General features: G+C 42.0%; 1 protein-coding gene across 1 annotated transcript in view; it reads right to left on the reverse strand.

Moving 5' to 3' along the window:
- LOC147905850 (uncharacterized) overlaps positions 1-9,904 on the reverse strand; it is a 39,957-nt gene extending 30,053 nt beyond the window's left edge. The window contains exons 1-4 of the mRNA XM_087378584.1: positions 9,437-9,904; positions 9,227-9,340; positions 8,964-9,134; positions 7,820-8,836 (exon numbers count right to left, since the gene is read on the reverse strand). Of these exons, the coding sequence (XP_087234710.1) occupies positions 7,820-8,836; positions 8,964-9,134; positions 9,227-9,340; positions 9,437-9,904 (1,770 nt within the window). The remainder of the gene's footprint in view (positions 1-7,819; positions 8,837-8,963; positions 9,135-9,226; positions 9,341-9,436) is intronic.
- Positions 9,905-26,721: the final 16,817 nt, after the last annotated feature.

Raw genomic sequence — 26,721 nt, forward strand, 5'->3', positions numbered from 1 at the left:
ACAATGCCACTGTGGGTTGCTTTTTGCTACTCTAGCTAACCATAGCACTTCCAAGGCTGAATGCATAGCCACTAGTGGATCTCCTATCATATGCACATCCTGCCCAATCTACATCTGTGTATCCAGCCAGCTCTATTTCCTTGCCATATGCATAAAAGAGCCCATGTTCATATGTAGCCTTGACATACCGCACAATCCTCCTCACTGCATCCAAGTGAGGCTTCCGTGGCTTCTGCATAAATTGACTAATGAGTCCCATAGCATATGCCAAATCAGGCCTAGTGATTGTCAAATATATCAAGCTGCCAACCATCTGCCTATACATGGTAATGTCATCAATCTCAGCTCCAGATCAGCCATCATCTTCAAGTTTTGATCCAAGGGGATATCCATTGGTTTGCAATCCTTCATGCCAAACCTCTCTAGCATATTTAAGGCATACTGCCTCTGCATAAGCCAAATGCCATCATCTGGCGTTCTCAACACCTCTATGCCAAGAAAGAACTTCAAATCCCCTAGATCCTTTATATCAAACTCCATTTCCAGCTTGCTCTTAATTTCAGCAATGCCATCATCATCACTACCAGTCAGAATCAGATCATCAACATAGATCACGATCACAACATATCCAGCAATTGTCTTCTTTGTGAACAGTGAATGATCAGCCTTCCCAACTACTAATCCTTTCATTCCATGCTCTAGGTGCTTGCTTCAGCCCATAGAGAGCTTTCTTCAACCTACAAACATAGTTGGGATAGTCAGGGTGCACATAACCCTCCGGCTGAACCATATAGACTTCCTCCAACAAGTCACCATTTAGGAAAGCTTTCTTGACATCCATTTGCGACAATTTCCAGCCATTTGCAACAGCCAATGCTATGATAGTTCTCACAGTTGCCATCTTGGCAACAAGGCTGAAAGTTTCCTCATAATCTAGCCCATACTGCTGTTTATACCCTTTGGCAACCAGCCTTGCTTTATACCTTTCCACTGATCCATCAGACTTGCATTTTACTTTGTAGACCCATTTGCAACCAATAGGATTCTTGCCTTCAGGCAACTCCACCAAATCCCAAGCCTGATTAGTGGCAAGGGCATCCATCTCCTCATCCATGGCATTCTGCCAATGACCATGTTGCATAGCCTCGCCAAAGATAGATGGCTCAGTATGTCCCATAACTTTTGTCATATATGCATAATGCCGAGTAGCATAACCACTATAAGTTAACCTGTCAACAGGATACCTGACTCTCTGTGATCTTCTCACTGAAGTGCCTGACTCTTCTCGTTCATGAGGAGGTATGTACCTGCTTCCCTTAACTCCAGATGTAGACAGAGATGGTATACCCAGCTCACTATCCAAACTGTCACTACATGACGAATCATAGCCACAATTTGATGGCCCAAGGACATCATTTTCAGCTAGCGAAAGCACCTCAACAACCTTGGCTTTCCCTTTATCTCTCCCCCTCACTAACATAGCAGTGTTAGTGGAATTGCATAACCTGCCAGACCAAGGATTTACTATAGTAGAACCAATGGATGTAGGCCCAGATATGGATGTACTAATTTGCTGATTTTTATCATATGCATGACCTGCAGATGCATCATTTGGAACATCCACTTTCGGCTTGCCATACCAAGATTCCAGCTCATCAAAAACAACATCCTGACTCACCATAGTCTTCTTGATCAATGGGTTGTAGCATTTGTAACCCTTCCGGTTCTGTGCATAGCCAATAAACACACATCTTTCAGCCTTCGGATCTAATTTTCTCTTTTCATCCAGTATATGCACATATGCCAAGCTACCAAACACTTTTAAATGACTGACATCAGGCTTCTATCGATACAATTCTCATATGGTGTGAGCATATGAATGCCACTAGTAGGAGTGCGATTCAGCACATACACTGCAGTTGCAAGTGAGTAAGTTCTTTTCATTCAACATGGCTCTACCACATGAACCAATCACCCCATTCTTACATTCAGCCACTCCATTCTGCTTGGTGTATATGGGCATGTAAGCTCCCGTCTAATCCCATGATAGGCCAAGAAGTCATCAAATTCATTTGACAGATATTCACCTCCATTATCTGATCTCAAGCATGTGATATATGACCCAAACTCCTTTTCAACATGTTGCTTGAAATGCTTGAAAGCAGGCAGGACCTCATCCTTATGTTTCAAAAAATACAACCATGTATACGGGTGAAAATCATCAATAAATGTGACATAATATGATGAACCTCCCATCGAGGTAGTCTGAGCTGGATCCCAGACATGAGTGTGAATCAACTGCAAGGGCCTATTACTTTCCCGTATATGCCTAGTAAATGGCAACCTGGATTGCTTTCTAAATTGGCATGTAGGACATACATGCTCCAAAGCATTATACTTGAACTTTGGTAGGCCAACAACAAAGCCTTTATGCTGCATATTTTTCACCTTCTGAATATTAATATGACCAATGCGTTTGTGCCAAATTTCCAAGTCCTAAACAACACTCGTACCATGGGTGAACATGGCAGCCTTCAATTCCAGTATGCCTGCATCTAAAATGAGCATTCTTCCTTGTCTTTTCCCTTTTGCAATAAGTTTACAGCCATTATCAAATCCTTCAATGAAACAGCCATGCTTATTAAACTGCACCTGCAAGTTTTGCTCAGCCATTTACCCAACAGACAACAAATTCTTTGTGATAGAAGGCACATGCACTACATCAATCAATTTCTTAGTCTGGCCATCATGCATAGCCAAAGATACAACACCCGTATGGGTAATGCCATGCTGAGTATCATCACCGGTGCAAACAGATCCATGCAGCTCAGAAGTCATCTTTGTTCAAACCACTCACCATGTGGTGTCATATGGTTAGATGCTCCTGAATCTATGTACCACACATCCTTAAAGCCACCATCAGTAGGCTTATGATCTTGTACATATGTCATAGCAAACAACTGGTCTATGGGTGTATCATGTGTATGACTTGAAGAAGCAAAATGACCTTGCTGATTTGCCCTTCCTCTCTGATTCGCTTGCAATATGGCCAATCTTCCCACAGTAATGGCATACCTTATCCTTATTGGGCTGATCCACATGGTGAAGTGGCTGCCAAGCCCCTCTACCTCGCAATCTAGATCTCCCCCTGCCTTGGAGAGATCCTCCTCCTCTACGAGGTTGATTTTGATTGCTCCAATTATGGGCTTGAGCCTGTGATGTATATTTGACATCACCTCTACCATGAGAGGCACTCTTGCCTCTACCACCTCTACCTCTCTGATTAGAGTAAAAGACAACATCTCTATTTCTGGATCTACTAGCACCAGTATTTAGCCCAAGCTTCACTTCTTCATGTATCAAAAAAGCAACCAGTTCATGAAATCTGGCATATGTGGCCTCACCGAAATGGAAGTGTTGAAAGACTTATATTTAGGACCAAGTCCATTCAAAGTGACTGCAACCATGTCATCATCATCCACAGAAGCATAGCATAAATCTAAGGTTTTAAAACCTTAGAATGAAAAATGCATAACAGAGAGACGAAATCAAATACACAAAGATCTATAACTCTGAAAATACTCCACTGAATCGCGCAAGAACTGATAGGTAGAGGTTTTTAGGTGTCCGAAACGCAATGGGACAAACGGTTTTGGAAACCGTGGTCCCAATCACTGGGTCCAATACACAGACTGAAAAACATTTTTGGAAACTGAACTGTTTGTAAACTCCACCGGAGTGCGAATGATGAGCAACATAGAAGTTTTAGGACCTCCTGAGTCCATCGGAACTAACAGATCTACAAATGGTTGCTCCAAACTTAAGTTCCAACACCCGGGCAGAAAAACGTTGAAACCGACACATTGAGTCAGAAATCCAACAAAATGATCCCAAATTCAAGAATGAAGGTGTTTCCATGTTCGTGAAGTGAAATGGACACTAAAAGCAGGCAATGGTTGCCTCTACGGAGTCTCTGTCGTCGAACGGAACAAGGAAAAGCTAAAAAAAAGACTTTTTCTTTGAAAACACGTAACAGGCTCTCAAAACCACTTCGCAAAACCAAAGTGACTTTTCCAAAGGTTCCTTTAAGGTCTTTGGGCACTCGGATGCAAGTAAAATCACCCACAAAGCTTCCCACTGAGCTTGTCCTTTCTCCCACAGAGCTGTTGAGCTTCCAGGCATTCACGCATGCTCAGCTAGATCACCCAAGCTCTGATACCAGTTGAGAGTGCTCTCAACGGAAGCATAACGAAAGAGGGAGAGAGAGAAACAGAGAGCCACACAAGTTTTTGATGGGTGCAGAACACCCTAATCTTCTTTTTCATTTATTTATATATGTGTTTGAGTATTGTACATAACCGGGGTAAAGGCACAATGACCTTTAACCCCCACACAATGGTGTTGTGACCCATACATAGAAGGTGGATAATTCCATTCAGGGTGTTCCTAGGAACTCTCTCGGCATCGCCTGACATGGCAAAAGAAATCAAGCCAGCCAAGAGTGGAGGTCCATGGAGGGGGATAGAGGGGGCAAGCACTTTGATTATAATTTCTTCGGAATTACGAATGGCATGCAATTGATTTGGACTACGAATCGCTCGTACATTGATAGCTCTGAAATTTTGAATTCTAGCAACCCATTTATGATTTAGGGAATAGGTGCAAAAGATAAGTACAGTAATTAGGGCCTTAGCACATGGATGGGACTAGTATCGGTTTAGGATGAGAATCTTTTTGTTATCATTACTCCCATTCTAGACCAAATGGTCTAGGATGGATTTAGAATGGGAGTAGCCACTTTTTCTCCCATCCTAGACCATGGCCTCTAGACCCTGGCAACTAGAATGGCTTCCCCTTTTTTAGGGATTCCAAAACATGGGCACGTTGTCCCCACCTCCTAAATACATGAAATGATGCCATGTGTCCTCTTACACCTAAACCCATCCTTAGTTCTTTTTGGCTTGCCCTCTGGGTAGCCTTAACAATGCTTCAAATTGGGCAAAGCAAAAATTAGGCATTTTTAAAAATTTTGGAAGTGCATTTTTCCTATTGGACAATATATTGACTTTTTTTCATTGGACTTGAATGCAGACTTTAAAGTGGTTGACTCTCTCTTTCTCTCTCTCTCTCTCTCTCTCTCTCCCTCTCTTCCCCCCCTTCTTTATTTCCTCAAGTCTTCCTACACACCATCTCCACCTTTTCTCCCCCCCCAAAAAAACGCCTCCCCTATCCTCTCTCTCTCTCTCTCTCTCTCTCTCCCCTTTATCTCCCGAGTCTTCCTCCACATCATTTCTTTTTTTTTGCTATTTTGATCTTGGGCAAGCCTTATGAATGATTAAATATCATTCACCTTGTTTTGTTAGCACATTGTGGGATGGGAATACAATAGAAATATTCCCAACCTATTTCTTCCCATGTGCTAAGCCCCTTAGTCTTTGGTGCCTCTATTTGTGGCAAATTGACAAAGCTACGAGTCCTATGCTCTGCCGCCTTGCCCTTCCGCTTTCATTTTTCTCCCTTCTTCTCGTAGGTTCTCTCCCTTCCATCGATCTCCCCCGTTCTCTCAGCCGCTCTTCTTGTTTGCTCAACCACACCCCCCTCACTCCCCTCTATATACTCACCTGGCAACCAAGAACCTTCTGGACACGGACGTTGTCGACTATCTGCCACCGCCCTTGTATTGATTTTCGCCCTCTCACTTTACCTTAATCGACTCTCACCCGTCCCGCTACAAGTTCTATTACCTATTGTGGGCAGAGATAATGGGTATATGCCAGTATTGCATAGAAGGGCTCAGCTGGGGCATCGTAGCATGGCTCGAAGAGCGCCTAGTTCCTTCCCAAGTGTGGAAATCCGGTTTTGCATCAGAAGATATCTCACATTGCTGCACCCATCGATGTTTGGGAGACGGTCCTAGAGCCTTGCACATCTGGGTTGCATTTTGTACTCTAGTGATCAACCCATGTTGTGGACAATAGACCTGCCTATAGGGACGCCTAATTGGGCATTGTTTACACCTTGTGCTTGATCTTGGAACAAGCGAAGGAGGTTGCAAAAGAAACTCACAGCATTGCACGCATTTTTGCAAGCTTGCTTGCATGCATATTTTACATTTTCAAAGATAAAAGAATCCACGAGTTCTATAGTCTGCCACATTGGCTTTAGCACCTGCTCCAGGGTTGCTTTAGGCATTGAGCGGGAACCCAGAGACACATATTGCAAACAGCCACACCCGTGGACACCTGATCATTGCAAGGAGTTTTGCAAACATAACATAAGTGGTTCCTCTCTCTGGGAAATAAACAGAGCGGTGCCAATAATCGCACGGGCATTTCAATGCAGTAAAAAAATCACTTTTCAGCTTCGGCAAAGAATGGTAACAGCTCGTGATGTCGAAGGACACTCCATCATCAGGTGCATAAGATTATTTTATGGATTCTCCAATGTAACACATACAGAAACTCGGCTTCCATGTTGGCCTAAATTTTCTCTCATTTCAGCAGTTTTCCTGATCTTAAAGGGCACCAAGATGAGCTTACATAAGCTTCTTGTGAGGGCCACAAGCTTTTGTGCAGACATTTCCACGAATAACATGACGTAAGGGCTCTAACAAAAGCAATATGAGATACTGTCAATCTACCACCCTTTTACAGACAATTGTGTATCACTGAACCAAAATCATGAAGATTGTGGTTAGAGGGTCTTACAATAGCCTTGGAGGCAGTTTTCTTCGACATATTCGTCAATCCAAATTTTAGTCTGAAGGCAATTGTGAGGCATTTCATTAGCTCTTGTCAACAGCGCATTGTCGCTCTGGTTCATTCCTTCTCATATTGGGATTAGAGCATTGTGTGGCAGCCACATTAGTTAAAGGAGACTAAAGTGGTCCCTGTACTCAAATTATCCAGATGAGCCTTTATCCTTGTTCTGATATGCTGGTGGGTTGATTGCGCTTAATGGTGGGTTCATGACCCATCCTGAGTATTGGACTGCCCACACATCATCAAGGCTGCTGACAGAGAGAGTCAATGTATGAAAATCAGAAATATATTTCTTGTCGAAGAATCTGAAAGCTTACAGTGTCAAGTCAGTTCAGAATTCTTCTGAGTTAAGTCTGCATGATTTGGGTACTTGTTGGCCCACCTTCGGCTTAAAGTATCACCTGATCTTGTATTTGCACCCATCATTTTATAGTCTCTCTTACATACTATGTCTATTCTTGGATTATTATAATATTTTGTAGCCCAGGTAATTTCATGATATAACCGAGAGCAGAAATGGAGTAGGGAAATAACAGCTTTGTTATCCCTAGATATGGCATCCTCTACTGAAAGGGATAAATGAAGTGAGATGTATCTCACTGGTGCTTAGTTCCTCGACAAGAAAATGGACTGCTTCCTGTGAAAGTGTCAGTGATCCAAAGTGACATACGTGCCCAAACTTACAAGCCAGAGTATTTCAAAGTGATCACACAAGAAGAAACCTAAAGAAAGAAACGCTATTCTAAAAAGTTTCTTCCAGTGGACCCCAGTATCAAATAATGGTTAAACAAAAGCACTTCTTTTGATATGAAACAAGGTGTATGGTCTCATAGTATACAAGCACAACTATTAGCTGAGTTCCAATTACGAAATCCATGTATTGCTGTAATGGTTGAGAGACCATTTTTCTAGACTCTCCGAGATAAATTTTTATGAAAAGATAAACTTCTCATCATCTTTTTGTTTCCTTTACTTAAGGGCACTGAGAACTCATTGAAATTTTACATATATTCACACAATCTCATTGTTTGTTATCGTTTTCCAAGGTCTGAGATTACCTGGCCTCCTGGGCTGAACAGCTGTCTTAGACATTTTTGTACAGCTTCCATGCGTTCTCCTCCCATTGCGGCACTGCAGTCAATCAAAAACACTGGGCGCTGTCCAGCAAGCCATCCAACAGGAGGTGGTGGCTTTGGCTCCCTCCATGGGGGAAGGTGAAGAGGGGGAGGTGGCACATAAATGGGCTCTTCTTTTTGTACTGGGGGTAGATATGGTGGGATGGGCTCATCAGGAGGTGGCTCAAAGGGTGGTTCAGGCATGATTGGTAGATGGAGGGCATGACTGATCGAATCTAGCTCAGCAGGAAAGTGGTTAGGGTCTCTAGTCTGAATTGCCGCCAAAGTCAACATCTGAGAATCTTTAGTATCAAGGTTGATGGTTTCAGCTTCAGGGAATGGAGGAGAGGGAATGGGCAACAATGAAGGTGGCTTAGCAAAGCATGGTTCCCTCCTCTGTTGTCCTGGTGTAAAGTGGTGCTTGTGTCCATGCTTGCTGCATAAACCATCACAGATACCTCTTTGATCCTTCCCAAGCTCATAATAAGACTTTTCACAAGGCCTTGGATCCAGCAGAGGCAGGCGGAATGAAGGAATGGGTTCCAGAGCGGGTGGAGGTATAATTTCCGGCACTAAATATTCTGGTTCTTGAGGAAGCTCCGCCAAATGAGGTTCTACCCATACTGGCAATGGCTCTTGATATGGAAAAACAAAAACAGGCAGTGTTTCCTCTTTATACGCATCATAGTTGATAGTGGATTCATCTTCCGTAAAAACAGGCATATTGGGCAGTTTAAGAGGAGGTGCCTTCAAAGGTTCAGGCAAAACTAGAGAAGGGTATTCTTTTGTGGCGGGTGGTTTGTATACAGGAGCTGGCAGATCATTTGGTATATGTTCATCCCGCTCAGATGGGATTGGAGCAAGCCCCTCGATGGGATAAAGCTGTGGCATGGAAGGCATTGCTGGTATCTCCAGTTCTGAAGTCTCCTCCAACCTAGGTGATTTCCAGGATGGCAATTCCTGCAAATGATCCCAGCATTGAAATGAGTTGATTGAATGGCTTCTGCATGTGCAGTTCAAAAGAGGTTATGTCGAGTGCTAATATGCGTATAGTTTGGTCAGCGTCTACTTTGTGTAGAGGCCTTGCCTGATAATACGTTGGGAGAATCTGGCTTCGAAGCTTAGTCGTAAGTTGGCGAAGCTCTTTAATGAGAAAGTGCAAATTCAAGTTGAATTGTCCATGAATTTGTTGGCCACCAGAAAGAAGAAAGTGACCAAATTCATTTTCACAGTACTTTGCATGAACACGCTTTTCCGTCTGCACAGGAACGCAGGTTTGCTGTAAGCTGGTACTCAGGATAGCGAAATTCTCTGCCTTTAAAAGTTAGTTTGGCATTCTTGGTGGCTTACCGAGGGCATCTCCGCATGAGCATGCTCAAAATATGTCCAATTTTGAAGTAAAACGTCCATAAGGTTCTCAGCTGTTTTAACTTTACTGCTCTGTTGCCTTTTCCTAGCGCGGATCTGATGAGAAAATCACACAGAGTATATGATCACGTCTACATATTACAAAATGCATTTGGGAAAGTAGAATGAACGTTAGCACAATATGATAAGCACCTTTTTCACTTCCAATTCTGGATCTATAGACACTTTTTTACGAGCCGAACTTCGTAAAATCTCAAGCGGATCTTGGCAGGCCCTCATATTGTGTGCTCCCCAGATTGCTTTCACCAACTCCGGTGCAAGCTCTCCTTTTCTCGGTCTAGCCAACTTATTCGATTTGCTCTCCCTGAAGTTAATCGACAACCAGCTCCAACCTTTGCTCGTCTTACTAACAAGCCGCATGTTCCCAGAGATCTTAGCGGCACCTTGGCCATGGGATCGTGGGCTATTTATCGTTAGAGACCCCTTCTGTCGCCTTGGCGAATTCTTGACTGATCCTGGGCCGCCGTTCTGCTTCGATTTCCGATTAAAATCCCCCGCAACTTTTGCAAGGTCGATTTTGGAGAGGGGAAACTTTGCGCCCTCCCAGCCTAAGGGCGTGGTCTTGCGAGAATCGAGAAGGGAGGGCTGAGGGGGAGACATGATGGTGGGATTGGGCGAGGGATTAAACAAGCTTAGGGGAAGGGGGGGGAGGGCTCAGGAGGCAAGCGGAGGGGCAAGGGGAGGTCTGAAAGCTTGGAGGGCATGGAGATGGGATGAGAAGCACCCACAAGACACATAGTAAGGCGGCTATGGAGTGATGAAGATGGTGATCAGCCGGCATGTCCTCTCCTTCATCTACGTTTCACAGCACCCGGACATTCTGTCTCTTTCAACTACCTTTCACGCCACCCGGACATTCAACTACCCTCTCAAGTCTCTTGCTTCACACCTCACCCCTCTCCTTGTCCCTCGCTTCAGCTCGTTTACACCCTCGCTCGGCCCTATAGCCTTAATCAAGACTAGATGCCACTCCAATAATTAACTGATCCTTTGGACAAGGCAATTTCGGACTTCATTTATTTTATTCTTTGCAGATTTTCAAACTATGTTTCCATTGAACAATACTTGATGCTGCCGCCATTTTTGGCCATTCTACTGATCTAGAATCGATTTTCTCTAGATTACCCATCCACCGCTTGGTTGCCCACCGTTGAGATGCATTTTAATACATGCTTCTGGGTGGCGATAGTGTGTGTCCACCCTCAGAATAGGGACCCACCCAAGACCCATTCCCACGACGAGAACAAAGACATAGGCAGAAGGCTACGCAATGTGTTCGTGGGAACATCTCGCGTCGACATTTCGGGATGCTTGTAGCAGCAAAACACGCTGAGGTTCGTTGCAACAGATTGGCTCGAATGTCTCTCTCCACCTATTTTCACCCCTAACTTCACCAAAATCCTTGATGGTAGCCGTGAAAGTAGATGGCTCCCTTACAACCGATGAAGAAGGCGAATTTCACGAACGACTTCTATTATTTGCCTCCCTGTAGAAATACAGACTCAAAATCCTAACATGGAAATGCCCTGTAAGCTCTTCTTTGCCTAGCTTTCATGATCAATGTGAAAAAGGCTTAAGAATATACCAGAGATGATTTTTTCACGTTAGCTTCGTTCATAAGTGAGTTTTATAAGGCAGGTGAAAGTTAATATGCTCCTATAAAAATAAAAGCTCAATACATGCGCCATGATTTAAAACTAAATCTTTAAAAATAGCTAAGTTTAGCCATTAATATTATAAAATTATAAATTAATTCCATGAAAATTCCCCCTACCCTGCCGCCCCACACACACGCATGCACGCGTGCACATGAAATCTTTCACCAATATATCAAATATATTATTGGAAGATTAGCCTAGATCTATACACTTAAGCACCAAAACAGACTTGCACAATCAAGTACTTAAAAAAGACTTACACAATCAAGTACTTAACTTTCAACATTTATGAGAAAGATAATAATTATAGGGTTAAACTTTCAACATTTATGAGAATGATAATAGTTATAGGGTTCATCTATTTGGACATTAAGCTATTTAATATTCGTGTTGCTATGTGAATGGGTCTCCCCAACTTGAAAAAAAGAAAAAATCATTAATTGGCTAGAGGGAAAGGAGGGTGGAGTGTATGGCCCTAGCCTCATGATGATTCTTAAGACTTGATTGGTTTGACTTTTCGTCCTTTAATTTGTGCATGTATGCTAAATAGGTTTTCCCAATGTGTGTTCAATCAATTCATGTAGCCAACATGACATTGAATCCAAGGTTAGAAAGCATCAATGAAAATGTGGACATTAAGATACATCATACAACTTTACCATAGAATCATAGAGTGCTTAAGAGCCACATGTTTTGTCTAGTCTGGCCTCTCTTCTCTTGGAATCCCCAAGTTGTTTGCTAGAATAATTGAAACCAAAGTCAACATCAAGGTCAACTAGCTATATAATCTCCTTAGCTTAGCCCCTCTGAGCATTGTCCGTTTCTCCACCCATTTGTCCTTTTTTGTCTGGAAGAATGAAATTATATCAATGAAAATATATATTAATCCAAAGGTCCTCTCTCAATGAATAAGAGGGAGGGTAGTAAATTGAATACATCCAATGGATCAAATGATGTGCTCTTAGCTCAAGGACTTTGCAGTAAAGGAACACATAGAAGAGATGTGGCATCCCATACCATCTAGATAAACAACAGATTGTCATATTTCTTATATATCTATCTATCTATATATTCTTATATTCAACAACTTGCGTGTCGCTCAAAGGTTGTACCATGTGGCAATCCTCTCTTGCCTTGGCAAGTAGCATGACCCATCTATGATGGGTCGGGATCCTAGGTACCCTTTAATTTTAAGGTATAATATTTTAGTGTTTAACACTTATTTCATTAATTTTGGACTCATGAGGGATGGAAGACTCTTTAAATGTGCTCCAAAAATAGTAATAGCTATGCTTGCAATTTTACATTGTCAAATGTTTACAAGAAATATTACTCTCCATGAGTCTTTGTACAAAGGAGTCTGACATGCAGTCTTTTCAATAACTCAATTTTGCCTTTACAAAGTGCTACGTACAAATGGGCAACTTGTTTGTTTGAATGTCCGATTTACCATCACTTGTTGCTTGGATGCCATCCTCGTTCAATCTCGTCTATCATCTAGAGTCTTTATTGATGCTTGAATGGTATTGTCATGGGCATTCTTCATTTACGCTATCTCCTTCTACTTCCTCCTTAGCAAGCATCTTCTAAAACTCTGTAATATGCAAAATAATGGGTAGTGGTAGTCTTATTTTTTCTTATACATCATATCCCATGTGATTCCTTGTCTTCTTTGTCCTTGATTTCCAAGATACTATGACTGTCTCGATGGAAAACCCTGAAACTGCTTCATGGTTTGGGACCCATTCCCTTTTCAAATAGCCAATATACAATGTATTGTTATCCTGGTTCTCATTCCTACCCCTTGGATCATACCATAGTGTTGTAAATGTTGCAACTTTTTTGTCGTCATCCATGCTCACATTCACTACTTTTGCAACCCAAAACTTAACATTCTCATGCTCATCATCCGATGGTCAAATTGCAACAAAACAGTGGATGTCTATGTCTATTTCTGGCATAAACTCTCTCTTCCTTGGTCCATAATATGGACGTGGGAGTAGCAAATCAAACTCATTTTCAAAGACATCAAATTATGGGTGCAAGTCGTTACCAACATTTGGTCAAAATAAAGGCCATTTTGCCTTAGCATCATTTGCTCACATTTTCTCAAGATCCTTTATCAATCGATAGGTCTTCTTAATTACAACAAGAGTGTGTTCCTTCCAAGAGGGCTTCCAATCAGGAAATCTACAAAGCATTTCCTCTTTGTATGTAAGAAAAGATTTTAAGCCTTCTATTTCACCTTTAGATTTCTCATTGAATTCTTTTATAGGAGCCCATACTAGATACATTTCTTTGCTCGGGATTGAAGTTAAGAGACAGTAAGGTTCTTCGGGTTCCCATGTTGTATCATGAGAATAGTGTTTCCACTGCATCACTGGTTTTTTATCCTTTAAGAAAAAGCAAAAGTAGTGTGGAGCGATATAGCCAATTAGGGCATCACCACCTTTTTGTATGAAAGGTAGAATAAAGCTCTTCCAATCATACATCCTTCCTTGCGGCCACTAACTTACCTCCCACATTTTCTTATCAAGTCATCCATTGTCTCCACGTCATTGTGTTTTAGCTCTCTTGAGACTGTGCTAAAAACCTGATCGATATCCTCATGTGTGTGTTCAACCAACGAAAACCCAACTTCAATCTCATTGAAGATTCGATGCGCGATTAGCATTGAGCAAAATGCAAAAAAGAGTACATTTTTATTCTCTCGTCTATAATCGTCTACTTGTATTCTCAAATTTGCTGGTAGGTGACCTTTTTTTACATGTACACTATGAATTGCCTTCATAACTGATGTTACAACTTGATTGTCTTTGAAGTAATCTTCGGACCATTTGAGTCAATATCCATGTCGTCCATGTTTGATAAGCCAACACTTTCGAACTCTTTGCACTCCTTGACAATGTGTATGAATTCATCCACTCCAGATGAGACATCAATTCTGAAACATTTTGCTTTATTGGTACCAATGAACTCATCCACTCCCAACAAGACATCACTTCTATAGTTAAGTGCATTGAAATCATCCAAGTTTGAGGAGACAACAACAATGATATCTTTATCTTTCTCGACGTGCATGAATTCATCAACTCGAGATAAGACATCACTTCTGAAGTCTTTTTCCTTCACAATAACACTGAACTCATCGATGATATCTTTATCTTTCTCGATGTGCATGAATTCATCGACTCCAGATAAGACATCGCTCTTTTGCCTTTACAGTACCACTAAACTCATCCACTCCTGATAAGATGCCACTTCTATAGATGATTGCATTGAAATCATCTAATTCTGAAGAGACAACACTTTTGATGCCTTTGCCTTTCTCAATATGCAAGAATTTATCCACTCCAGAGCATGCCTTGCTTCTGAATTTTGTATCTTTCTCAGTATCAATGAACTCATCCACTCCTAATAAGATGTCACTTCTATATTTGAGTCCATTAAAATCATCCAAGTGTGAAGGGACAAAGCTTAGCTTGTAGGCATATTCTTTAAGTCCTTTAAAATTGTAGTATACCTTATCTTTATCATTGAAAACCACATGTCCCTTTTTAAACTTCAAAAATTGCATGATCCATCTCAAATCTTTTCCTTCCTCATAATAGGGACCATCCAATGATGTTGCGTTATCATCCATACCATCATTAGTAACTTTCACAATCCTCATCTTTGCAAATGGCCACTGATCCCAATGTTCAAACCCCAAAACTTGACCTTCCGCTATGTTCTTATTTGCAAATGATATCATTTGCAAAATATCTCCCACACTGGTAGTTGTAGCTTTTTATAATTACTCTCTTTTGTTTTACTTTTACTTTATTTTATTAAATTTTGATGGTGATACAAGGATATGGGTTTCCAATAATGGATTCATGTTTAGCATTTAGCTAATAGAATCTCTAATTTCAAATTGTGATTATACGATTTAGAATGATAAATGATATTATAAAGAATTTACTATTGAGTTGCATGCAATGTGATGTGCCCATCCGATAAGTACTTGTTTGGATAACACACCTAGGAGCGTGTTTTTGATGAATGTGCATCACACTGAGGCAAAAATAGTGTTTAATGCTTGATCCACCATGCAAAGCAGATCGGATGGGCACAATACTTTGCACGCACCTCAACCTAGGTGGTATTGAGTTGCATGAAAAGTGGCGCACCCATCCCATAAAAACTTGTTCAAATAACACACCTGGGAGCACATTTTTTGATGGTTGTGCATAACACTAGGGGAAAAACGGTGTATAATGTGTGATCAACCATCTAAAGCATATCTGATGGGTACAATACTTTAAAAGCACCTCGAACTAGGTGGTATTGAGCTGCATGCAATGTGACACGCTCATCCGATAAGTACTTGTTCAAATGACAAACCTAGGAGCATGTTTTTTTACGAATGCGCATCACACTGAGGCAAAAACAATGTTTAATGCTTGATCGACAATGCAAAGCCTATCCGATGGGCATGATACTTTGCACCCACCTCAACTAGGAGGTATTTACTTGCATGAAAAGTGGTGTGCCCATCCCATAAGTACTTGTTCGCATAAGACATCTTGGAGTGCATTTTTTGATGGTTGTGCATAACACAAGGGGGAAAATGGTACATAATGCATGATTGACCATGCAAAGCATATCCAATGGGCACAATACTTTGCATGCACCTCAAACTAGGTGGTATTGAGTTGTGGCACACCCATCCCATAAGTACTTGCTCGCATAACACACCTGGGAGCACGTTTTTTGACGCTTGTGCATAACACTAGGGGGAAAACAGTGTTATGCACAAGCATGATCGACCATGCAAATCATATCCAATGGGCACAGTACTCTGCATGCACCTCAACCTAGGTGGTATTGAGTTGCATGCAATGTGGTGCACCCATCCGATAAGTACTTGTTCGGATAACACCATGGTTGATTCTTTCAAGATAGTTTCATTAAGAAGCCAAACTTTATATTGGCGTCAAAAGTTTGTATGCCCTAATAAAACAATTGTTTGAAACATTCGCCAGGGTTTGAAACTTTTATGCAAAAAAATTCAAAATTTCACCAAGATTTACATTTTTTCCTTCAAAATTCAAAATAAATATATAAAAAAGTACTACATTCTACCAGTATTGTGAAACTACAAAAATTAGCTTGAAAACTTTTGCCAAGAGTTGATATCAATATATAAGCATAGCTTCGATAAAAACATCCCTGGATAACACACCTAGGAGCATGTTTTTTTATGGATGTGCATCACACTGAGGCAAAAACAATGTTTAATGCTTGATTGACAATGCAAAGCCTATCTGATGGGCATAATAATTTGTACACACCTCAACCTAGGTGGTATTTACTTGCATGCAAAGTTGCATGCCCATCCCATAAGTACTTGTTCGCATAACACACCTAAGAGTGCATTTTTTGACGATTGTGCATAACACTAGGGAGAAAATGGTACATGTTTGATTGACCATGCAAAGCATATACAATGGGAACAATAATTTGTAGGCACCTCAACCTAGGTGGTATTGAGTTGCATGCAATGTGGCGCGTCAATCCGATAAGTACTTGTTGGAATAACACACCTAGGATAGTGTTTTTTTATGCTTGCGCATAACACTAAGGCAAAAACGAAGTTTAATACTTGGTCAACAATGAAAATCATATCCGATGGGCACAATACTTTGCATGGGCCTCTACATAGGTGATATTAACCTGCATGCAAAGTGGTACGTCCATCCCATTAGTACTTGTTCAGATAACACACCTGAGAGTGCGTTTTTTGACGATGGTGCATAACACTAGGAGGAAAACGGTGTATAATGCGTGATCGATCATGCAAGTCATATCCTATGGACACAATAATTTGCACTCTTTACACACAACCTAGGTGATAATGAGTTGCATGCAATGTGGCGTGCCAATCCAATAAGTACTTGTTGGAATAACATACTTAGGACAGTGTTTTTTTATGCTTGTGCATGAGTTTAATGCTTGGTCGACCATGCAAATCATATCCGATGGGCACAATACTTTGCACTAGCCTCTACATAGGTGGTATTGACCTACATGCAAAGTGGCATGGCCATCTCATAAGTACTTGTTTGGATAACACACCTGGGAGGGCATTTTTTGATGGTGGTGCATAACCCTAGGAGGAAATGGTGTATAATGTGTGATTGACCATGCAAATCATATCCGATGGACATAATACTTTGCATGCACCTCAACCTAGATGGTATTTACTTGCATGCAAAGTGACGCCCACATCGATAAGTACTTGTTCGAATAACACACCTAGGAGCGTGTTTTTTGACGATTGTGTATAACACTAGGGAAAAAACGGTGTATAATGCGTGATCAACCATGCAAGGCATATACAATGGGCACAATACTCTGCATGCACCTCAACCTAGGTGGTATTGAGTTGCATGTGGAGCACCCATCCGATAAGTACTTGTTTGGACAACACACCTAAGAGCGTGTTTTTTAACGGATGTGCATCACACTGAGGCAAAAATGGTGTTTAATGCTTGATCTGCAATGCAAACCCTATCAGATGCACAGAATACTTTGTACATGCCTCAACCTAGGTGGTATTTACTTGCATGCAAAGTGGCACACCCATCCCATAAGTACTTGTTCGCATAACATACCTGGGAGCTCGTTTTTGGATGGTTGTGCATAACTTTAGGGGGAAAACGGTGCACAGTGCATAATCAACCATTCAAAGCATATCCGATGGGCATAATATTTTTCATGCATCTCAATCTAGGTGGCACTAAGCTGCGTGAAATGTGGCACACCGATCCGATAAGTACTTGTTCGAATACCACACCTAGGACAGTGTTTTTTGATGCTTGTGCATGACACTAACGCAAAAACGGCGTTTAATGCTTGGTCAATAATGCAAATCATATCCGATGGGAATAATACTTTGAATGGGCCTCAACCCAAGTGGTATTTTTGTGCATGAAAAGTGGTGTGACCATTCCATAAGTACTTGTTTAAATAACATACCTGGGAGCATGTTTTTTGACGTTGGTGCATAACAGTAGGGGGAAAAAGGTGTATAATGTGTGCTCGACCATGCAAATCATATCCAATGGACATAATACTTTGCACATGCCTCAACCTAGGTGGTATTTACTTGTAGGCAAAGTCGTGCCCCCATCCGATAAGTACTTGTTAGAAAATAATACACCTAGGTCCATGTTCTTTTATGGTAGTGCATAACACTAGGGGGAAAACGCTATATAATGTGTGATGGACTTTTTGGATTTGTTCGATAAGGTCCACATACCTTAGGGTGGGCACTTCCCTAATAGGTATCGTGTGTACTGCCACTTTTGGTGAAATTCCCTTCATTTGCTTATTTGACCATGCTAGGCAGTCTCAGTAGGTTTTATTGCTCCTGTCCCCACATTGACTCTTACTGTAGTGTCATGAGTTTGGATTGTCAATCTATTAGTTTCCCAATCATGGAGGATTGATGCTTCACTCAACCAAGGATGTATAATCAAGATTTTAGAAGATTTCTTGGGGAGATCCAAGATTGTAAATTAAAGAGAAAAGCAGACTCCTACTACATTTGTTGACACTTCATTCACTATTCCCAAGGGCTTTGCACGTGAATCATCTGCAAGGCGTATGTTGAAATTGCCCTTTTGCATTGGTGGGAGACCCCATTCATCATAGACCTCCTTGGATAGGACATTCAGACCCGCTCCACCATCCACTATGGCTTGGACTTACTCATATGCTCTATGGATCAAAGGCATGGTGATGTTGCATATGTCATCTCTCTCACCCATCCACACAAGAATATCTTCTATGTCTTACATAGGTGGAGGGGGATTTTTCTAGTTCAATCCATCCTTTGAAACTCTCCCAGAGATTGGGACAATTTTGTAAGAGGATTCCGATGGGAATGGACACCGAGCAACTTAGAATGCTAAAGAGTGCGGCACCTTCAAGTTGGTGTGGTGGTACATTATGTTGTGGATCTTGTTGTTGGAACAAAGGCTCAAGGACTGTGTTGATACTTGGTGGGGCCAAGCGAGGGATTGGATCTTGTGCTTGATTCTCAGCTTCAAAATGAGCTTGTTCTTTTTGTACCCATTGTTGAGGTGCCTAAAATCGAGCCTTCTCCACTTCTACATTAGAGTATGGAGCTTCTTTTATTTGAGGATCGACAATAGCTGATGTGGATGAGCTTGGTTGGAAGAGGTATATGCACTTGTGATTTCTTTTGAAGAGGTCACTTCTGGATTAAATTGGAATATTAGGGCCCTTGGTGGCCTCTTTTTGCTGGCGTGTAATTACATTCACAGGTTGTGATAATATGCTTACCGGGCCTAGACTTTGATGATCCACCCCAATAATGCCAATTGGGACGTCAGGCTTAGCCTCATTTTGTTGTGGGACCTTATTTTTCATGGGACAATCCATACAGGCATGGTCAATGCCACAATCTCTGTAGAGTGGTTGGAAAGTAGTGGGGCTACCATGATGAGGGCACTCTGCAATCCGATGATTCTCTCCACAATCGTAGTACTGATTGATATGTGTTGGGCCAAACTTGATTCGCATAGATAGGTATTAAACCTTTTGCTCCTTCCACATAGTACACTGGGTACTTAGCTTTATACTCGAATTGTGAATCCACTTCCTCACCTTGAAGTTGTTGTATTGGAACTGTCAGAGGAGATGGATTTAGTGCTCTTGGATATGGTCGTGGATTTGGATTCCTTAGTGATTGTGGGACTTGGGTCGGCGGGTCCGAACGGGAACAAGATTTAGCCTCGGAGTTCATAAAGGAAGGATAAATTTTCAATCTTCTCAAAATTCCAATAGGCTTCAGGTGCTCAAACAAGGATGGATGGGATTGGGTAATTGATAAAATCATATCCAAAGTGCAACAATGGCAGGGACTCCAACCACCTCTTTCTACAAGAAAGTTTGTACTTAACCACGATATCTATACTTTTCTAATATTTTTTCTCTTATTGGTCCCCATGAAAGAAAGGCTTTGACCAAGTAAACCACCTTTTTGGAACCTTTCTCTAGGGAGGGGAATTGGGCCAAAGTAAGGTGGAAAGTCTATACCCTCCCAAATCCTATTGGAGGTTTTGTCATTATAGACATAGAAAAATCAGAGGCTAGGTTTATGGCTCAATGGATCCTTAAAGCTTTTCAATATATGGCCCTGATCATTAAGAATATCTCCCGGGTAAAGATCACGAGATGTAAACACTAGAAAAATCTTCTGGTAGGAGCAACCCTCTTCGAAAAAGGACCGTGCATTGCTAAAGGGTCTGACTTATGGAAGGTGTTGAGATATGGTGCCATGAACACATAGATTAAAGGGCAAAGGTATGTGATAAGAAATGTATTAAAGTAGCCACCCTATGATGTGGACTACATGATGTGGAGATGTGGATTGAGGATATCCACAAGGAGAGATGTGGATGAGAGGATCACACAAGTGTTGACTATTCAAAGGGCACTCTGTATATAAGAGGCCTATCATGTATTGTTGAGTAGACACATTGCAAGAGATATCGACTTGCTATCTCCCTCTCATGTCTTATTTAGTGTGCTTTGAGCCTCCTTAGTTCTTTTGCTGATGTTGTGTGCACTAGGCTTAGTGGTGATCATATATTGGATCTTTTTCATGGTATTAGAGCATAGGTTGCCCACAAGCCTAGGTAGTTTAGAGTGAGTGGCACACTCATCTTGTTCTTAGGGAGAGAGAGATTTCTTTGAGTGATTTCTAAGTGTTTGAGTTGCCAGGTTTCATATTAAAGAGAGACATTTCTTGGCTCTCTTCCCAAATGTTAGTTTCCAAAGCTCATTTTCATGTGAGAGCTCTTGAGTCTCTCTATTGGTATTCTTGTCCTCCAGGCACCTCTGATCCGCAAGCTTATGACCCTTTACTGCAAGGCGATTCAACAACTATGAATTTTGGGCTTTAACTTACTCAACAAGCAAAGACGAGCTCTACAACCTGCGCTTCAACCACCACGAGCTCAAATGACCTCTACAACTACCCATCCGACTACCACAAGGTAGCTTCCATGCCTGATACACAGAACTCTCTAGCAGATGACCTCCCACGGCTAGGTGTTACATCATCACTTGGTGATAGTCAATGCCTCGCCACCAGCACCACTATGGCCTCCAACCTCTAGTGAGTTCCAGTCTCCTCAGCAATCCTCAGAAGCTATGAGGACTTAGCGCAGGCCCATCGAAGGAGCACATGGAGCCTCGGGCTTGACATCTACATAGTGGGTGACTCGTCCATTCCAACAAACTTAGAGATGGCCGACTCCTATTCTGCTGCATCTCTCCAGCAGCCGAAGCTCCTCACGACCGATTCTATAGACCAACGCCTTGCCTCTAGAGTAGCTCCCTCCATTGACTGCTGTAGGCAAGCATCCAATGCCAACAACAGACCAATAGCCTCCACCAAAGTAACTCAACGAACCTTCTAGCAGCCCTCTGTGGCCTACAAGCCTCAAGCATCTAGCATAGGATGCAGATAATCTAGTGCCTCAGCAACTTGATTAATGGATGTGATCCCTCGTAAATTCAAGCCTCTATTCTCAATTCGAAAGGAGCTGAACGAGACAACGCCGAAACAAAATCACCGAGAAAATTCAGAGTTTCGTCGATGATCAATTCGATCACTGTGAAATCTCTCCATCAAATACAAGCTTCGCCTCCAAAGCAAAAGGCGCAACAGCACCAGCAGACAAATCCACCGACCACAAGCCGCAAACTACGTCGCTATCGTCACCATGTTGTAGAGCTTCAAAGCTTTCTTTTTTCCTTCTCTAAAGTTGAACATTAGGCCACATGGCAGTCCCTTGATAAGACACATGGCAAATAAGGTTGGGTAAGGGTATGGTCAAGTTAAACCTTGGTTAAGATAATGGTTAAGTTAACTCCCCACACTAAGTTTAGGTAGGGTTGCTTAATTGCCACATCACCAAGTGTCACCTAAGCACATAGCCCCTGCCAAGCACAGTTTGGAATTCAGCATGTGAATCCCTATGCAACATCATCAAAGGCCCTCTTTTTCACAGAAACTTCAACAAGCCATAACTTGCAATCCATAAAGAATTTGGACACGTTCCAAAAAGAAAAAGTGATTGCCTTTTTGAGCTCTATGCTCTTGTTAGATCAGAATCATTGTTAGCAATTAGACATTGCCATTGAAGTAAAAACACTCATGGTAAGACCTTTGCAACAAATGGAAAAGCAACGCATGAATGCAATAATCATGCCAAAAGCACAAGCGCATGAGATGACCATAGCACAAAGCATGGCATCCACACATAAAGCATTAAGGAACATGGAAGAACAAAGCATCATGCATCAAGCTACATCGAGTAAAGACGCGAACGCCATCAACATCAAGCATTGAGATCAAGAGGGATGTAGATTAGGAGAGGAAAACATCGATTAGGAGGAGAAGAGGAGAGGAAAGTGAGAACCAAAATGAGAAGGATTCTAATTTCTAAATAGTTTAGGAGATAATTTGTGCGGGAGATTTAAATTTGAAGTGCAAAAAAAAAGTGCCGGAGGATTGAATTTAAAATACAAACAAAAGAGCCGACATTTTCCTAAACAAAAAAGTTGACATTCTCCTAAACATTCTTCCATCCTATTTTCTTTCATCTGTCCTCACTGAACATGCATGACATTCTCTTTCCCAAGGTCTTTCTTACCGATAATAGTACACTGGTAAGATCTCTCTTTCGGAAACTCTTTCTTTCTTGTATTTTGTAGTAGTATGACACTCTTTTTTCTTTTACCTTCCTCACCAATCCCAACTTCTTCCCACCTCATTCTCTCCCTCCTCTGCCCGCCGTCGTTGAATGTCTGACATGCATTGCTCATGTCCATTGCTCACCCGTTCACAACTACTAGTCTACTCGCTTAAATGTTTGTCATGTGTTGCTCATTCGTCTCGTCATCACCATTCATCCGTCGCCCATTCGCTTGTCCATCTCCGTTGCCCGTTCACCCGTCCATCATCCGTCACTCCCCACCCGCCATCTGTCGCTCCCCATCGTCCATCGCCCATTCGCCCGTCCCTGCCATCCATTGCTCCCCGTCGTCCGTTAAGGGTAAGGGTAATCCCCTTCCCCTTATTCCTTGGCGGTCGCAGCCGTGAGGGAATAAAGAAAGGGAGATGTAATCCATCCTTCCGTCGCATCCCCCCTTCCGTCGCATCCTCTCCACTCCCTTCGTCCTCTTCCGTCGCATCCCCCCTTCCATCGCATCCTCTCCACTCCCTTCGTCCTCTCCACTCCCTTCGTCCATCTTCCATACATCTCTTCCTTCCATACGTCCTTTCCATCCTCTTCCGTACGTCTCTCCCTTCCCATTTCCATCGCCCTCCCTCCCCCTACTCTTCTCTTCCTTTCCCTCCTCTCTTCCATCGCCTCTCTTCTCTTTTCCTACCATCCCTGCTTCTTCCGTCAGCCATGGCCTCCCTCTCCTTTTCAAAAAGATTATTTTCCCCTCTCTCTTCTCTCTCAATTTTTATTTCTTAAATATTTAAGAAAAGGAAACATGAATATAAATTCGTCATACCTAGCTACGCTGGCTGAAGGTTTTGTAGATAGGATGTAGACTCTCCTTGATTCTTCCTATTGCTCCTTCTTGCTCCAATTGATTGAGATAAGAATGAATGAAGGAAAGAAGTCCTTTTTATACTTTTTTAGGGCAAATTAAGATTTTCCTTTTGTACCCTTCTTTTTCCTTTTTTCTTGTTCTTTCTTTTCACTAGTCTTTTTCCTTTTCCTTTCCTTTCACCCTTCTCTTTCTTTCATACTAAGCGTAATTGTTTTCAAAGTAATTATACTCAAATTTTTTCATAATAGACATGCTCTTTTTGAAACTACAAACCTCCCAAATAGTTTTCTAATGTCACCCTTCTCTTTCTTTTGATTAATAAATATCCTACTAAGTGCAATTGTTTTCATTATAATTAGACTCAATTATTTTCATAATAAACATGCGTTTTTCAAAACTATTAACCTCACAAATAATTTTATAATGTCAATTGTTACTCAAAATCGGCTATCCATTGAATCACGCCTTTTTTAAAACTACTAACTTCACAAACTCCTAGGTGTGTTATCCAAATAAGTACTTATCAGAGGGGGGCGCCACTTTGCACCTAAGGAAATACCACCTAGGTTGAGATGCGTGCAAAGTATTGTGCCAATTGGATAGGCTTTCCATTGTCGATCAAGCATTGTACACCATTTTTGCCTCAGTTGATGCACATCCATTAGAAAACATGCTCCTAGGTGTGTTATCCGAACAAGTACTTATTGGATGGGTGTGCCACATTGCATGCAACTCAATACCACCTAGGTTGACGTGCATGCAAAATATTGTGCCCATCGGATATGCTTTCTATGGCCGATCAAGCATTAAACACCGTTTTTGCCTAAGCGTCATGCACAACCTTCAAAAAACACGATCCTAGGTGTGTTATTCAAACAAGTACTTATTGTATGGGTGCCCAACTTTGCATGCAAGTCAATCCCACCTAGGTTGAGGCGTGCAAAGTATTTTGCCCATTGGATATGCTTTGTATGGTTGATGACGAATTAAACATCGTTTTTGCCTTAGTGTCATGCACAACCATGAAAAAACATGGTCCTAGGTGTGTTATTCAAACAAGTACTTATCGGATGGGGGTGCCACTTTGCACACAAGTCAATACCACCTAGTTTGAGACATGTGCAAAGTATTGTATCCATTGGATATGATTCTCTGTCTCTATTAGCCTACTGTCACTCGGGGAGACCTACACCTGTCCCCGAGCCAAGCCAAGACCAACTGAAAGAAACTGACGCTGTCTAATGTCCAGCATGGACAAGATGCAGCAAATTATGTCCAACAGGACTCAAATGCACGGGAAAACATGAGCTAACAAAGCTCAACTATAGTGCACAAGCACATATCCCACACAATGTCCACAAGGCATACTTCTGCAAAATGTCATGCAAAGAGACCAAAATCAGCCAATGCTCAGCTCCAAGACCTCAAATGCAACACCGGCTATCTCCCAAGCATACAACTGCATCAAACATGCAATCCACAAGCTCCACTGAACTCTCTCCTCAAGCTCTTCTCCTCGAGCTCTTGAGCTCAGACCAGCATAGCTATGGCTGCCCCGTCTTCTCCACGTCTGCCATCACAATATTCAACCACTCACCATTTTGGGCCACTACCTCCATCACCATTTTGAGTAGTGAATGGCACAGACTGCACCTAGGATAGTAAAATTCTAGAACGGTCATAGGCTTTCTACTCGCCAGGGCCAACACAAGCGCTCGCTACTCTGCCTCGCCTTGTTCCTCCGGTGTGAGGATGGGTTTATCCTTCCCATGACCCTGCCATTGAGGGAAGAGCTGCTGCAAGGGTGAAAGCCAGGAGCTGTGGCTAGACGTAGAATTGGAGACGTCGCTACTAATGGGCTATTGGGAGGATTGAACATGCAGGTTGGAGGATGGAGATGCTGCTGTTTGTGAGGGGAAGGCTAAGCTCTGTTGTTTTGATCTACCATCGCAGAGGTAGCTCAAGGTTCTTGCAAGAGCTCTCTATCAGACCGTCCGCTTCTTCGCCTTCACTGTAGTTCCAATTCGATCGATGAAGCTCCCACCGAGCTGCTCCTCTCTAACCTTGCTGGCCACACTCACCAAGCTCTCAACAAGCTCTCCTTGGCTCTGATACCAGTTGTGGGGGAAGAGAGGAGCACTCAGGAAGGGATAAGAGGAGACAGCAAAAGTGGTGGAGCAAAAGCTACTCCAGCTTATTCCTCTATCATATATATATGAGTATACATGGGCACTATACAAGTGGGTGGGCACACTATCCTTTACCCCAACAATCCTTCATCTCAAACTTCTGCTTCAATAGCATTTTCACATGAAGGATATCTTCATCACTATCACCTGTGATGATCAAATCATCAACATAAATGACAAGCAGCATAATGCCTTTCTCTGTTTTTCTCACATAAAGTGAGAAATCTGCCTTGGAAATCTGAAAGCCAATAGTGACAAGATACTATCCTATCTTGTCAAACCATGCTCTGAGTGCTTGCTTCAAGCCATACAAGGCTTTCTTCAACTTGCAAACAAACTCAAGATGAACAGCATGAACATAACCTGGTGGCTGCTCCATATAGACCTCTTCTTGCAAATCACCATGCAAGAAAGCATTCTTTACATCCATCTGATGTAAAGACCATCCCTTTGATGCAGCCATAGCAATGACTACTCTTATGGTTGCCATCCTTGCAACCGGATTGAATGTTTCTTCATAATCAATGCCATATATCTGTGCATATCCCTTGACAACTAATCTTGCCTTGTATCTTTTCACAGAACCATCTGCATTGTGTTTCACCTTATAAACCCACTTGCAGCCAATTGCATTCTTGTCTTTAGGAAAAGGCACCAATTCCCATATAGCATTTGCTTCCAAGGCATCCATTTCTTCATCCATGGCTTTCTCCCATTTTTCTTTTCCCATGGCTTACTCAAAAGAAGTGGGTTCTAGTTCTTGTATCACTTTGACCATATAGGCATAGTGAATGGCTGTAAATCCATCATATTTAACCTATCCACAGGATACTTAACTCTAATAGACCTATGCAAAATGGGCTCACTACCAGGTGCTCTCAAAACATCCTTTGTCTTCCTTACTCCAGGTGTAACAATA

The sequence above is a fragment of the Dipteris shenzhenensis genome, chromosome 1 (genome assembly GCF_047967505.1).
Source record: "Dipteris shenzhenensis isolate YYH24624 ecotype China chromosome 1, Dip_SZ_1.0, whole genome shotgun sequence".
In the NCBI taxonomy this organism is placed as follows: Eukaryota; Viridiplantae; Streptophyta; class Polypodiopsida; order Gleicheniales; family Dipteridaceae; genus Dipteris; species Dipteris shenzhenensis.